General features: G+C 41.5%; 2 protein-coding genes across 4 annotated transcripts in view; one reads left to right on the top strand and one right to left on the bottom strand.

Annotated features, from left to right (window-relative positions):
* Positions 1-2,044, bottom strand: part of EIF5B (eukaryotic translation initiation factor 5B) — a 74,379-nt gene extending 72,335 nt beyond the window's left edge. For all 3 annotated transcript variants that reach the window (XM_040267680.1, XM_040267682.1, XM_040267681.1), the window contains exon 1: positions 917-2,044. In XM_040267680.1, coding sequence (XP_040123614.1) covers positions 917-951 — 35 coding nt within the window. In that variant the 5' untranslated portion in view covers positions 952-2,044. The remainder of the gene's footprint in view (positions 1-916) is intronic.
* Positions 2,045-2,098: 54 nt separating this feature from the next.
* On the top strand, positions 2,099-14,011 carry TXNDC9 (thioredoxin domain containing 9). The gene is made up of 5 exons (XM_040267683.1): positions 2,099-2,266; positions 4,618-4,829; positions 6,744-6,862; positions 9,191-9,445; positions 13,400-14,011. Exons 2-5 carry the CDS (start codon positions 4,641-4,643, stop codon positions 13,515-13,517), a joined length of 681 nt encoding a protein of 226 aa, XP_040123617.1. The 5' UTR covers positions 2,099-2,266; positions 4,618-4,640; the 3' UTR covers positions 13,518-14,011.
* The last annotated feature ends 522 nt before the right edge of the window (positions 14,012-14,533 follow it).

Here is a 14,533-nt window from a genome sequence, read left to right as displayed (position 1 = left end):
CTCTTATTATGCCCAGTATTTGAACTAACTTTGGTGAGTAGTTTACAAAGGTGAAAAATAACATATGTTGTTCACTCCCAGGAAGTAAGCCCTTTCCATGAAGAGGGGTAAAGAACTCCACCAAATAGGACACCCAGGAATGTTACAATCATCTCGGGGTAGTCAACTCTACATACAGCCTTAAGCTCCCTCGCCCCCAAAGCCTTTTTAAGTGGTTAGAGAAGAGCGACCCTGGTTGGTTTGTTTCATCTCCTCCTTTCTTAGGGGAGGTGCTAGCGAGTAAAGAAATGACCAAAAGGCCGGAAGAAGGAACGCGAAAAGCATGGAGTCTGGACAATCAGCCCGTAAGTAATTGAAACCTGAACCAAATTAACTGAAGTTAAGACAGAGCAACCTGCTACGCTCCTCGCGTTGTCTCTAACGTGCCTGAGAGGCTCCGAGGGTGAGAACACCTGGCTGGAGGCACGTCGCATTCCAAACCCTTCTCTCTCCAAGAATTCACAGGCACACAGGCAAAAGAAAAGAACTCTTCCTGACCTCCGCCAAGAGCAGCGCCGCAACAACAACTCCCACCCGCCCGTGCCACGGTGGCCAAGCGGCCCCCGGCTCCGTGAGGCCGCCCGAGCCGTGCCCCACGGCACCGCGAACCCCAAAACGACTCCCGGCTCCTCAGGCCAGAGACCTTCTCCCGAGCCGGGCGAGGGGACGGAGTCTCGGCTGGGACCCCGCTCGCCGCCGAGGCCCTGCTCGCCCGCCCGGAACTGGGGTCTCGGGCCCGCGCTGCCCACTCTGGGGCCCGGCCTGTGCCTCGCGGGGCCGCTCTCGAGCCTCGACCCAGGTCCGCCCCGCGCCCGCGGGACCCGCGCGACCCCCTGAGCCGCGCCGGCCGCCGCCGTGAGGACCCCGCCACTAGTACCTGTCTTCGCTCTTGTTTTTCTGCTTCTTCCCCATCGTGTGTCAGCGGCGCTCGCAGCCCCAGCCCCTCTACTCGGTCTCTCACAGACCCGCTGTCCCTCGGCTGACTTCGGTCTCCGCTCGGCTCCGTGCCCCTCGCGCTGCCGCCTCTCGCACCCGGCTCTCCACAAACCCGCGCACTGGGACAGGGCACATATGGTGTGAGCTCCGAGTGCGCAAGCGCATCGCCCCGCCGCCTCGGCGTGGGGACGCAGGGCGCGGCTCATCGAGAGCTGCGCCGCGGGTAGAGCGTCTCTAGTTACCCGCCCGTCAGGCGGGAACCCGAGCGCCCTCTTCCGGCAAGCGTCCGCGGCGCTCCGAGGTCCGCGGGGTTTCAAGATTCTAGAACCTGGAGGTGGACAATGAGGTTGAAAATCTCCCCAGTCGGCCCTCTCCCTGCTGGGGGACGCAGAGCTGGGGAATTGGATCTCAGTTCAAAAGCAGACTCTGGGCTTCCCTTCCACCTTTAACCTCTGTCCCTCTGTACTCAGCTGCGTGAAGTTCAATAAAGAAGCATAGTGAACCACGGGTGAGCCGTCTGGGTGTTCCCAAGGGAGACAGAGATCCACAATATTGAGCCTCGTAGTCATGTCCATGAATTACCAAAACAAATAAACCATAAAAAAAAGGACACACCCATTAATTCTCCTAAATAGATCATGATCTTTACATTCAAACCGAGAACAAGCTCTAAAAATTTATGTCAGGGAAGTCGCGAAGGAGCATACTAGGGTTGTAAAAGTGTTTTATATCCGGATCTGGACAACGACTCTATGTATTAACTATGTAAAAACTCACACGTAAGTTATACTTTAATTGTTTTTTAAAGGGGGGAATTATTCAATAAACCGAATGGAAACAAAATTGGAGTGCCACTCCAGAGCAGGGTCATTGCTATTTCCTTTCTGATGTAACATTGTTGATGTGTCAGAGCCTAAGAACGTCGACTCCAAGCTAAGCACTTAAGAAACTCCAATCTCCGGCGTACGTCGCTCCCCCGCCCTCTGGGCTGTTTACTCGGAGGGAGGGAAAGGTTCGTACCCCGAGAGTTCTGAGAGCCAGAGCAGAGGAAAGGTGGAGAAAGGCGCACGCGCAGAAGCGCTCGCCGCGCGCACTTCCCTCCCCCCTCCGCCGCACTACCGCCACTTCCTGGGACGTCGCAGTGGCTATCGCGTGAGATCCGCGGCCAATGAGGAGGCGGAAGTGACGGCCGCTTCGCAGCTACCCGCAGCTGCTTGGAGGCTGAAGCCAGAGAGGATTGCTCTTCTGGAGAAGCTGGTTCTTCGTATCTCAGGTATCGCCGAGAGCTCAGGTGAGGAAGAGAGTGGCGTGCAAAAACCGGCCATGCATCCTGGTGCTAACGGACGCCCGACTGCTCCGCATCCTGCCTAGGCGGGGGAGGGGCGCGGCTCGGGCCCGGGAGTCCCCGCCACGGGGGAGGCTTTGGCGCATGCGCCGGGGAGGCTTTGAAGCTGGGGCCACCTCGCCTCTGCCCTCGTCAGTCCCCGGGGGCGCGGGGAGTGGCGAGGGTACTTTTGGGAAGCGGCTGGCGTGCGGTTAACGGTGAGGCCCCCTGGTTGTTTTGGCGGGTGCATACTGGGGAATTGCGGAAATGGTTAGGTAACTTCAGGACACGTCCCTCCCCACCATTCAGTTGAACTGAAAAAAGAATCGGAAGCTTTTGGTTTGGAGAATGAAGTTATCTCTGCACCATCTCCTTTCCCCCTTTCTGAAGGCGATGACCAGCACAACCTGCTCCCTAGAACAGCTCTTGTTAATCGCTTCTCCTCCCAATTATCCAGAATTAAATTCTGAGCTCAGCCTGTAAAACTCCAGGGACAAGCATCCGCTACGCCCCTTGTAAAGAACAAGGTCTGACAAGCAAGTCGGTGTTTAACAAATACTACTTTTCTGTCTCATCCGCCCCAATCCTGAGAGTCATAACCTTTTTTCTTGAGAAGTAGGGAGTGTGAAATTCATTTCCTGTATTTGAAATGCAGCTCCTTTAAAATTTTATCGCATGTGAGGAACTTACATTTTGGTTTTTAAAACCCAGAAATACTTTTAAAACATAACCATAATTTGAACAATAGCTAGACACATGCTACTTCAACCGTTGACAAATATTTTTTGCGCACCTGCAGTGTTCCCCACACTGCTAGCTCCAGGAATACAAAGATAAAATCCAGGATGCTTTTCGACTGCTTTTCATGTGGGAAAAAAAAGTGGAATCAGAGGAGAATTTTGCAGGAAAACTATTTCAATTCAGTTCAACAGTTAATAGAGGGTCTGGTGGGCCAGTCTGTGTGTCAGAAGCTGGGCACATGAGCTCACAAATTTCAGATTATTTGTAGTTGAAAACATATCATAGTTAGTTGAGATCAACAGTCTCCTGCTTTGACAAATTATAAATTTCTGTGGTAATAACCCAGAAGTACATAAAATCACCATCTAATTGTTGCTGGTAGAAAATAATTTATTTTAAAATACGCAGTTGAAATAGATAACCAACAAAGACACTGTATAGCACAAGGAACTCTGTTCAGTAATCTGTAGTAACTTAAATGGGAAAAGAATTTGAAAAAGGTAATTATGTATAAATTAATCACTTTGCTGTATACCTGAAACTAACACAACATTGTAAATCAACTATATGCCAATATAAAATAAAAAATTTAAATAAGTAGACTATGTCATTGAGATCTGAATTAGAGTCTCTTTTTAAACTCCTATCTTACATAGAGGAGTGATGGTAAAATCAATATGCTCTTAGTATTTGGAGTGTTGTTTGACATCAAAGTTATGAGCACTGAGTGTCACTAAATACTAGTATCAATCTTTGTGGGCTCTTAGACTTTCTTAGTTACTGAGAGAACAGAATTGGAAACTAGAGCTTAGGGACACCAGGCAGAGTTCTTTACACAAGTTGTAATGAGCTCTCTTCAGAGTTAAAATCATTTAGGCAGAGATGAAAAATAATGTTTTTTGCTCAAATGTGCTCTATCTTAAAGCAAAATTTGGTGTGTACACATATGTGTGAAACCTCGCTACAGTTAAACTTTATCATGTTTGCAGTCATTTCTGCTTTGCTTCTCTTTTCCTTTGGTAAAGAATACTGTCAGTATACAACACTAGGTTTAGTTTCAACTACTCATTTCTTTCTGGTCTGGTGATGGGCTTAAAGATTTCTTTGCTTTAGAATAGTAAACAAAGTCAAAAGCACTCTAACCTTTGGTCTAGATTATTTTTCACTAGTGTGTCTTCCCCGGTGGTGCAGAACCCACCTGCCAGTGCAGGAGACATAAGAGACAAGGGTTTGATCCCTGGGTCGGGAAGATCCCTTAGAGGAGGACGTGGCAACCCACTGCAGTATTCTTGCCTGGAGAATCCCATGGACAAAGGAGCCTCGCGGGGCTACAGTCCATAGGGTCGCAAAGAGTCAGACACAACTGAAGCGACAACACACAAGAGTGACTATAACCTGCTGAAAATTAAATTTTAAAATATTTAAGTAAAAATTCTTAACATGACATGGTTGGTTGTCAGCAGAACACTTTGTGAACTCCAAACATTGTATATTTGCTAGCATTTGGGGAACTAAGAGAAAAGTTTCTTGTCTTATTTTTTTTCTCCAACTTTGTAAACCTTCTCTCCTGTGTCAAGGCTGAACCGTACCATTTAGAAGAATGGAAGCGAACGCATCTGTTGACATGTTTTCAAAAGTCCTGGAGAATCAGTTGCTTCAAACCACCAAACTAGTGGAAGAACATTTGGATTCGGAAATTCAGAAACTAGATCAGATGGATGAGGATGAATTAGAACGCCTCAAAGAAAAGAGACTCGAGGCTCTGAAGAAAGCTCAACAGCAGAAACAAGTAACCTCTCTGCACTGCTTTCTGAAATTGCTCTCACAGTATGCTTCTAACCACTTCTATATACACGTGCCTAAAGTTCTCAGTCTTTAGGGTTGTTTGACCTCAAAAGTACCTAATGCCATTAAAAATTTTCCCTGGGGGAAAAGATAGTTTTCAATGACAAATTCCGAGTTAGCCTGATCAGGGTTAATTCATAGTCAAGTCCAAGAAACACCTGGTCCAGGATAATTTTCTGAGCTCAGATTTATGTAGTTGAGGAGAGTATGGATGCAGAAGAACACTGGGAGAAGTAGAGGTCCGCAGGTTCCCTTTCAGGTAGAGTTAATGAGAAAGCCTATCATGATTTGTCTGTGTTGAAAGCAAGTGTGTCATTAAGGAGTTTAAACTCTTTATGAAAGCTCTACCAAAGATATAAGGTAAAAATACTAGGGCTTCCCGTAGCTCAGCATAAGCCAACATGAAACAGATACCAAAACTAGTGATGCAGTCTGGGCTTCTGCCCCTTTCTAGTGCATTCAGAGGATGGGGGCATCTAGAAGTCATTTCATATGAGAAAGTCAAAAGCAGGCAGAAATGCTCACTGTGGAACAGGGCAGTCATGCGATATTTGAAGGCCTGACCTGAAAGATAGATTAGAACTTCTCTCATCTGAGGTCCAGGCTGGGATCCACAGACCAAAGTTCAGGATATATTGCAGTCAGTGGGAGAAGACTTTTCTGAGAACTAGAGAATACATGTATTAATGTTTTTCAGGCACCTGTGATGTGCCAGCCACTCTGTTATTTTCATGTTGTCTTGTCACAGTAGCTCAGTGAGATAGTTGTTTTATGATCTCCACAGTACAAATGAGGAATGTGAGACTCAGAAAGCTTATGAGAATTCGCAGCCTAATGAGTGCTAGAGCGGTGATTGAAGTCCTTCTGTCTGCAAGTCCAGTCCTCCTTTTTATTAAAACCAAGTCTTGAGAGGGGCTTCCCTGACGGCTCGCATGGTACAGAATCTGCCTACAATGTAGGAGACCCAGGTGCAGTCCCTGGATTGGGAAGATACCCTGGAGGAGGGTATGGCAATCCACTCGAGTATTCTTGCCTGTAAAATTCCATGGACAGAGGAGCCTGGCAGGCTACATACCGTGCATGGGTCACAAAGAGCCGGACACGACAGAGCAACTAACACAGGCAGTAAGACAAAGGAACAGGGGAGAAAAGGTTAAATGACAGTAGAAATCTTGAGAAAGGAAACAAGTTTCCACTTGAGGCAGTCAGCTTCCTGCCACGGGAAAAGTACAAGAAACTGAAATACCTGTCCAACGTGGATGATAAGGGTCGAGATAGTGATTTGGAGAATTGGATTAGATGGACTTGTGGGTCCCTTTTTCTGGACACCACAGGAGAAAACACCTTTTTCTTCACTGGATATTGTCTGTGGATGGCCAGGCTAGAAGAGTGCTATCTCTGAGGCGGTCATCAAAAGTACACAGGGCTCCTCAGCTTCAGAGCTATAGTACCCGCCCCCTCCCTAAACACCAGTTGGCTTTATCTCACAGCTGTTCTTTTTTAAAGCTTTGTAGTAACTTGGGTCAGATTCTTTTGATTTTAGTAGTTTAAGTGCCAAGAAATTAAATAGATGTTTACATTCTCAATCTTTATAGTCTAAATTTTTATTTTCAAAGTTCTAAGAAAACATGTGTTTGAAGTTACCAAGACAGATAATTCCAAGCTATGCTGTGGAGACAGTCCTGGGCCACAGACTATTTCTGCACTGACACTAGAAAGATAGGAAAGTACATCACCGAAAGGAATTCATTTCTAAGATAAAATCAACTTAATTACAAAATAATATAGTGATTTGGAGATATAAAGTGACATTGAAAGAGATTTCAAATGTGTGATATTTCTCTTTTCTTCAAATTAGGAATGGCTTTCAAAAGGACATGGGGAATACAGAGAAATCCCTAGTGAGAGAGACTTTTTTCAAGAGGTCAAGGAGAGTAAAAAAGTGGTTTGCCATTTCTACAGAGACTCCACATTCAGGTAACTTTGTTTCCCCTCAGTGACTGTTTTTAAATATGAAGAGATTGTTGAATAGATACCCTGACTTAATAGAGAAATTAAGAAAAATGTGAAAGGAACTAATTCCTAAGTTGTCCCTTTGTACTGGAAGTCTGTATATTAAAATTAAGCAGTCATCAAAGATTAACTTAAAAACCAGTGACATAAAAAAGTATAAATTATTGGATTTCAGTATTTTCATAGAAGTGGCTATTTTCTGAATGATATTTTCACTAGCTAATTTTAAAAACATCTTAGCAATGAGCACTTAAAATTTTTTTTTTATTATCAATTCAAAGAATTCTGCTTTTGTCCCTACTATTACAATACAGCCACAGTGTTGGAAATGAGGCCAACACCTGAACACCAAGTTTGAATTCAGTCACTTCTAAACTGGCATTTCACAGGGAGACGATGGCTTGACAAGGCCTTTCCCCAGAAGCAGAGTTGGGACTTCAGGTTTGGCTGGAAGGTGGAGAAAGTGATTTCTCTTAGGCGAGCCCAGGTTTGCCAACCTCTCTTTGGAGGCCGATCCCTCAAAGTAAAAATAGCCCCAGAAGAGGTTTTATCTTAAACCAGATGGCTTAAGCCTGTTTTTTTCCCCTAGCTGCAAAGTTTGAATAGTTGCCAACATCAGATGATGTGATAACAGACCTAGAATTGTATGAAAGCAATTTGCTGATGCTGAGCAGTTCCTGTGGAAACTCACACTTTAACCCAGAGTCTCCCTTGCTCACTGTGGCCCCAGCCCTGCCCTCTTCTCTCATCTCCATAGTCTGCCTGGCCCTTGTCTTTGCCTCCTCACCCAACAACGTGGTTATTAGTGGCTGGGATTTAACTAATAGAATACAAATGAAAGAAAATAAAGTCACGGTTGAATGAATTGATACAAATATAGACATATCAGAAGTATGTGGTAATGCTAGACATTTCAGGCAGTATAAGGTCCTGGAACATTCACAATCTCCCTTGAGGTAAGTACTTTATAATCCCCATGTTTTTTTGTGTGTGGACACCAAGACTTGGAGAAATTAAGTGTCCTGCCTGATGTCACTCAGTTGCTAAATGATAAAAGCAGATTTGAGCCCAGCTTAATGCTACTTTAACTACATCATAACTGCTCCCTCTGGGTTTAAATTGGACTTAAAATTCAATTAAAAAATGGATTAATTGGCCAATGGAACATACTTATTTAGAATAGATTCCATATTATTCCAGTAAAACCGTGGAGTTGATTTATGTAGAAATCCTCGAGAATGTATTTCTCCAAATGATCTGTCACTTCTTTGGAGCTTCATTCAGAAACCACTTATTCTTTCCTAACAATTTTCACTATTAATAAAATCCCATTGCTTCACTGCATGAGTGATATATAAAAAGAATCACTCAGAGGTGATGAGGCATCAGGGTTATTAGAAACTCAGTGGACCTGAACTTAACTCAGGAAAAACTACCAAGAAGTACCCCAGAAACCTGCTGGTAAAGTCAGCTGTGGTGCTGGTGTATTAATCATCGAAAGTATCAAACTTTGCTGAGCTTGGGAATTCCTTGCTTGTTTCTCAGCTCAAGTCCCAGAGACTTTTGATTCATCTGTATGTTTTAAAAAGTTGATTGTACTAATTACCTCTGGATAAGAACAACTGCTCACAGAGGTTTTTATAGTTCTCTCTCAGATACACTAAAGTGTTGGCCAGTTTAAAGTGTAATTTAAAGAAAATACCACTTTTCCTTTTCAGGTGGCTCGATAAAAATACTGCTGGTGTTTTGCACTTCTTTAGAACCATCATGACCATATATTTGTAGCCCTTAACCTTGATAGACTTCACACTAACAGAATTTGTACGGTTGGAAAGATTCCTTCTCAGTGACATATTCAGTCTTTCTTAGTGACTTCCCGATACAACACCTCCTGTACATTTCTAATTCTGAGCGGTGTCTTCTGAGCTCTGTCAAGTTCAGGTTTATCTCTTTTATGAAATGCCAGGAAACATGCATAAGGAAAATGACTATTTTTTTATTCTTAGCCATGAACATGACAGCTTTGTGAGCCACTTAAGTCACATGTTGAGTACTTTGTTCTTTATGTATATCATTAAGGCAGATCCAGTCTTCTGGATTACAGCCTCATAAGCAGTAGAGAAAGAGGTACCTACCCTATGAAATGGAAATAAGGTTATCTGGTAGATACATACGTTGACTGGCTGATTGTGAGATTCAGGAAAAGTAAAAACTTAGATGTGCCTTAATATTTATTTTGATAAAGAAATTGTCATTTTTAGCTTTTGGTTTTCTATGTGTTGTTATTTACAGGTGTAAAATACTAGACAGACATTTGGTGATACTGTCCAAGAAACATCTTGAGACCAAATTTTTGAAACTGAATGTGGAAAAAGCACCTTTCCTTTGTGAGAGACTGCGTATCAAAGTCATTCCCACACTAGCACTGGTGAAAGATGGAAAAACACAGGATTTTGTTGTTGGATTTTCTGACCTAGGAAATACAGATGACTTCACCACAGAGACCTTAGAGTGGAGGCTGGGGTGTTCTGATATTCTCAATTACAGGTAACGTGCAGCAAACCAGCACTTTATTTCAACTCCCATATTCAGTTGCAGTTTTTAGATAATATTTATGTTCAGTTCAGTCGCTCAGTTGTGTCCAACTCTTTGCGCAGCACGCCAGGCCTCCCTGTCCATCACCGTCTCCCAGAGTTCACTCAGACTCACGGCCATCGATAAAGCCATCCAGCCATCTCATCCTCTGTCGTCCCCTTCTCCTCCTGCCCCCAATCCCTCCCAGCATCAGAGTCTTTTCCAATGAGTCAACTCTTCACATGAGGTGGCCAAAGTACTGGAGTTTCAGCTTTAGCATCATTCCTTCCAAAGAAATCCCAGGGCTGATCTCCTTTAGAATGGACTGGTTGGATCTCCTTGCAGTCCAAGGGACTCTCAAGAGTCTTCTCCAACACCACAGTTCAGAAGCATCAATTCTTCAGCGCTCAGCCTTCTTCACAGTCCACCTCTCACATCCATACATGACCACTGGAAAAACCATAGCCTTGACCTTTGTTGGCAAAGTAATGTCTCCACTTTTGAATATGCTATCTAGGTTGGTCATAACCTTCCTTCCAAGGAGTAAGCATCTTTTAATTTAATGGCTGCAATCACCATCTGCAGTGATTTTGGAGCCCCCCAAAATAAAGTCTGACACTGTTTCCACTGTTTCCCCATCTATTTCCCATGAAGTGATGGGACCAGATGCCATGATCTTCGTTTTCTGAATATTGAGCTTTAAGCCAACTTTTTCACTCACCTCTTTCACTTTCATCTAGAAGCTTTTTAGTTCCTCTTCACTTTCTGCCATAAGGGTGGTGTCATCTGCATATCTGAGGTTACTGATATTTCTCCCGGCAATCTTGATTCCAGCTTGTGCTTTCTCCAGCTCAGCGTTTCTCATGATGTCCTCTGCATAGAAGTTAAATAAGCAGGGTGACAGTATACAGCCTTGACGTTCTCCCTTTCCTATTTGGAACCAGTCTGTTGTTCCATGTCCAGTTCTAACTGTTGCTTCTTGACCTGCATATAGGTTTCTCAAGAGGCAGGTCAGGTGGTCTGGTATTCCCATCTTTCAGAATTTTCTACAGTTTATTGTGATCTACACAGTAAAAGGCTTTGGCATAGTCAGTAAAGCAGAAATAGATGTTTTTCTGAAACTCTCTTGCCTTTTCGATGATCCAGCGGATGTTGGCAATTTGATCTCTGGTTCCTCTGCCATTTTTAAAACCAGTTTGAACATCTGGAAGTTCACAGTTCACGTATTGCTGAAGCCTGGCTTGGAGAATTTTGAGCATTACTTTACTAGCATGTGAGATGAGTGCAATTGTGCGGTAGTTTGAGCATTCTTTGGCATTGCCTTTCTTTGGGATTGGAATGAAAACTGACCTTCTCCAGTCCTGTGGCCACTGCTGAGTTTTCCCTGTTGGCTGGCATATTGAGTGCAGCACTTTCACAGCATCATCTTTCAGGATTTGAAATAGCTCCACTGGAATGCCATCACCTCCACTAGCTTTGTTCGTAGTGATGCTTTCTAAGGCCCACTTGACTTCACATTCCAGGATGTCTGGCTCTAGGTGAGTGATCACATCATCATGATTATCTGGGTCATGAAGATCTTTTTTGTATAGTTCTTTTGTGTATTCTTGCCACCTCTTATTAATATCTTCTGCTTCTGTTAAGTCCATACCATTTCTGTCCTTTATTTAGTTCCATAAAATAAATATATTAGTATTAATTTTTATGGTAATATTTTATGGAAATAAATATTTCCATAAGCTTTATCTTGAAGCTGGAGATGAAGAAAAACTGCCACAAAGGAAAAGCGTATCTCTTAAAGTGTACCTTAGTATGATCTTACAGCAAAATCAGAGTTCCAGATAAAGTTGATCTTGGGTTTTAGAGTCCACCTAACTCTAAAAGTTTTCAAACAGATCCTATGAAATCTAATTCAGTATTCATCTGGAAACCCAGGATGGCACTTGAGAAAAATTGACTCCTTCCTGCTTTAACCCAGATTACTCAAATTGATAATGACTTATTTTCAAACATTAGATTTTTAATGTAGTTACTCCTGTATCACTTGTTGACTCTGATAAACTATATAACATCTCATTTCTATGTTTAGCTTAAATTACTTAACTATAAAGAACAGTCTCAGTAGAAAATGATCTAAAATCCAGCTTCCATTTTCCACTCATCTCTTTGTTCACTTCACCAGACAGTTGATCTAATTTCCCAGATTAGAGCATATCTTATGTATATGTTTTTTATTTGCAAAAATAATAGGTTAAATTTTCCAGTTATTCCAGTCAGAATATCTTTCAATAAGTAGCAAATTCCCTCATCTTTTTATTTTCCTTCCTCCTTTTTCTCTGAATCTCTCCTACATGAGTATAAGTCATTCCTATATTGTAGAAATTGATTTTGAAGTTCAGGTTTTGTTTTCTTAAGTAAAATGTTAATATTAAATCGTGATTTCCAATTTTAAATAAGTTGGAAACTAGTACAAAGAATTCTCATATATCATTCACCTGTATGCCTCAATTTTCTATCTTTTATATTTGCTTTATCATTCTGGTTTTGGGTATATATAAACTTTTTTCAGAACCGTCTGACTGGATATTGTAGCTGTATTGTCCCTTTACTCCTAAATATTTCTGTTTGCATTTCCTGAGAACAGGGACGTTCTTATACATCCACACTAAAAATTATTAAAATACAAAATACATAGTTACAGACCTTATTCAAAGTCCATCATTGTCCCAATAATATCCTCCATACTGAAGAAATGAGTCACAAGTTCTTACTGTGAATTTTTAGTTTCCTTTAACCTGTAGCAATTTGTTCCCCTTGTTTTCCAATAGTGTAACATTTTTGACGAGTACAACTAGTTATTTCATAGAGCGTCTCCCAGTTTGGGTTCATCTAATGTTTCACAGTTAGATTCGGGTTTTGCATATTTTCCACAGGTGTAATATGGAAGTGATGTGTTCTTCTTTCTCAGTGTACCATATCGGGAGACATAGGGTGGTTTGTCTCATTGCTGGCAGTCTTATCTGAGCACTGGCTAATCAGTTGTCTACCAAGCTAACTGGTAATTTAAGGAAGACCTTTTGCAGACCCCACATTCACTTTTTCATTTATTTGGATTAGAATTTGTATTTTATTCAATGGGATATATTATGGAGTATTACTGTTATTATTTACTTTGAAGCTCAGATTGCCTCACATTGGCCCAGTGAGAGCCTTGCATTCTGGCTTTTGTGTGTTCTTGACACGTCCCCATAATCCTTTGAGCACTTTCTTTCTGGTGCAGGTAAGATCTTTTAGGGGGACCTGTGTTGTATTCTCCATAGGAATGGAATTTATCTCCAAGAAGCCATGATTCCCTTCGGTGGCAAATGATATTTCAAAACCAAGATCTTATTTTTCAGGTATCATGAAAAGCATTGTATACTAATTCAGGGTTAATGATAATGAGTTCCATGAGTTTGTTGTCTGTAGTGATCTAAACATTAAAAGATGTTAAATAGGATCAAACTGGTTGTAACAGGCTATTGAAAATAGTGTGTTATTTTCCTGTGTCATTTTCACAGGGATAGGAGTCTAATACAGATTCAGCATACCCAAAACATGACAATAACTGATTTCCTTCTGTGGTTTTCAATCAGAGATTTTGTTGGTACATTCCATGAAATGCTAATCAGTAATTAACGATAAGAAAATAAAATGCTAGTCAAAAGCATTTAGTAGTACAAAGTGGAGTTTAAAACTGTTAATTATCATTATCAACTATTAACTATCAGTATTAATTTTCGGTACCCCTTCCTCAACACCAGCATTATAAAGAAAATTTTACTGTATTCCATGTGTACCAGTGAGGATAGATTTTTGTGTAGTTTAATATACCAGCTGTACTAAATCATAGAAAATTAAGTGTTTTTCATATTTGTTTCTTTTTAGTGGAAATTTAATGGAGCCACCATTTCAGAGCCAAAAGAAATTTGGAACAAACTTTACAAAGCTGGAAAAGAAAACTATTCGAGGAAAGAAATATGATTCAGACTCTGATGATGATTAGAAATTAGTTATAATTCTTTGTAAATCATCTTTTTATTTCTCCTTACTTCACAATTAGATGTGTTTTCTAAACTATTGATTTCAGTATGTTCATCTCCTGATGGTCACATTCTAGAGTTTTATGCAGTGGCATCATGGTGAAAAACATCTTTAATATTTTCTATGTGGAGCTTGTGTTTAAGTAGAGGAAAACTTCTGAGTTCTAAAATTATCTGAGGAGAGTCTGGATTCTCTATTTTTGAGATTGGTTTTATCACAATGATTCTTAGGTTTTTATACCATTCACAATTGTGTTTTTAATCTACTGGATTGAAAATAGAAATTCAGCACACTATTCCAGGACTAATTCTTACGCAGCATTGTTTACTTTATAAAGAGGTCAAGTAACATTTACTGGTGTAACAGATAGCACTTGTAAATGAATTAGAAACACTCTTCATTTCTGGAATATATTTAAGTAATTATTAAAGAACTGTTTATTTATTCTGTAAGCTGCATGGTGTTGTTGAATCAACTGATGGCATCAGAAAGCTTTTTCAGGTTGTGAACATACTGCCTTATTTAAAGAGTCCTGATTGCTTATATTTTAAGATGTACATTAAACAATCAAGAAGCACTTTGGGAATGGCAGCATGATCTACAGACCCATCAGTGAAACAACCATAACTGGTAAATATTTTTCTAAAAATTAAAGTCTCTGGAAATTGTCATAAGAGCATACAGCAAACAAAAACACTTATTCAAGAAAATACTCAGTCTTGGGAAGAATAGTGAGTCTCTGTGGTAATAACTTGAACCACGATCCTGCTAAAACTCACACACAAGAAATAGACAATCTGAATAGGCCTCTTTTATATAATCAACAGCTACTAACTTTCTAAAAGCACCAGACCCACGTGGGTTCACTGGTGAATTCTAACGAACATTAATTAATGAAGAGGTTTTATAAATTCTCTACATTCCCTTTCAAAAGATGGAAGCAGAATGAGTTAGGTCTCATTCCTAGCTCATGAGACC

Source organism: Oryx dammah, unplaced genomic scaffold (assembly GCF_014754425.2).
Source record: "Oryx dammah isolate SB20612 unplaced genomic scaffold, SCBI_Odam_1.1 HiC_scaffold_25, whole genome shotgun sequence".
In the NCBI taxonomy this organism is placed as follows: Eukaryota; Metazoa; Chordata; class Mammalia; order Artiodactyla; family Bovidae; genus Oryx; species Oryx dammah.
This window is presented reverse-complemented; position numbering and strand designations above follow the sequence as displayed.

Bases quoted from the DNA above. Each gene is read 5' to 3' on its own strand.
- TXNDC9 (XM_040267683.1), top strand. From the start codon at position 4,641: ATGGAAGCGAACGCATCTGTTGACATGTTTTCAAAAGTCCTGGAGAAT. The intron at 4,830-6,743 runs GTAACCTCTCTG...TCTTCAAATTAG, and splicing joins AAGCTCAACAGCAGAAACAA to GAATGGCTTTCAAAAGGACA. The intron at 6,863-9,190 runs GTAACTTTGTTT...TGTTATTTACAG, and splicing joins TACAGAGACTCCACATTCAG to GTGTAAAATACTAGACAGAC.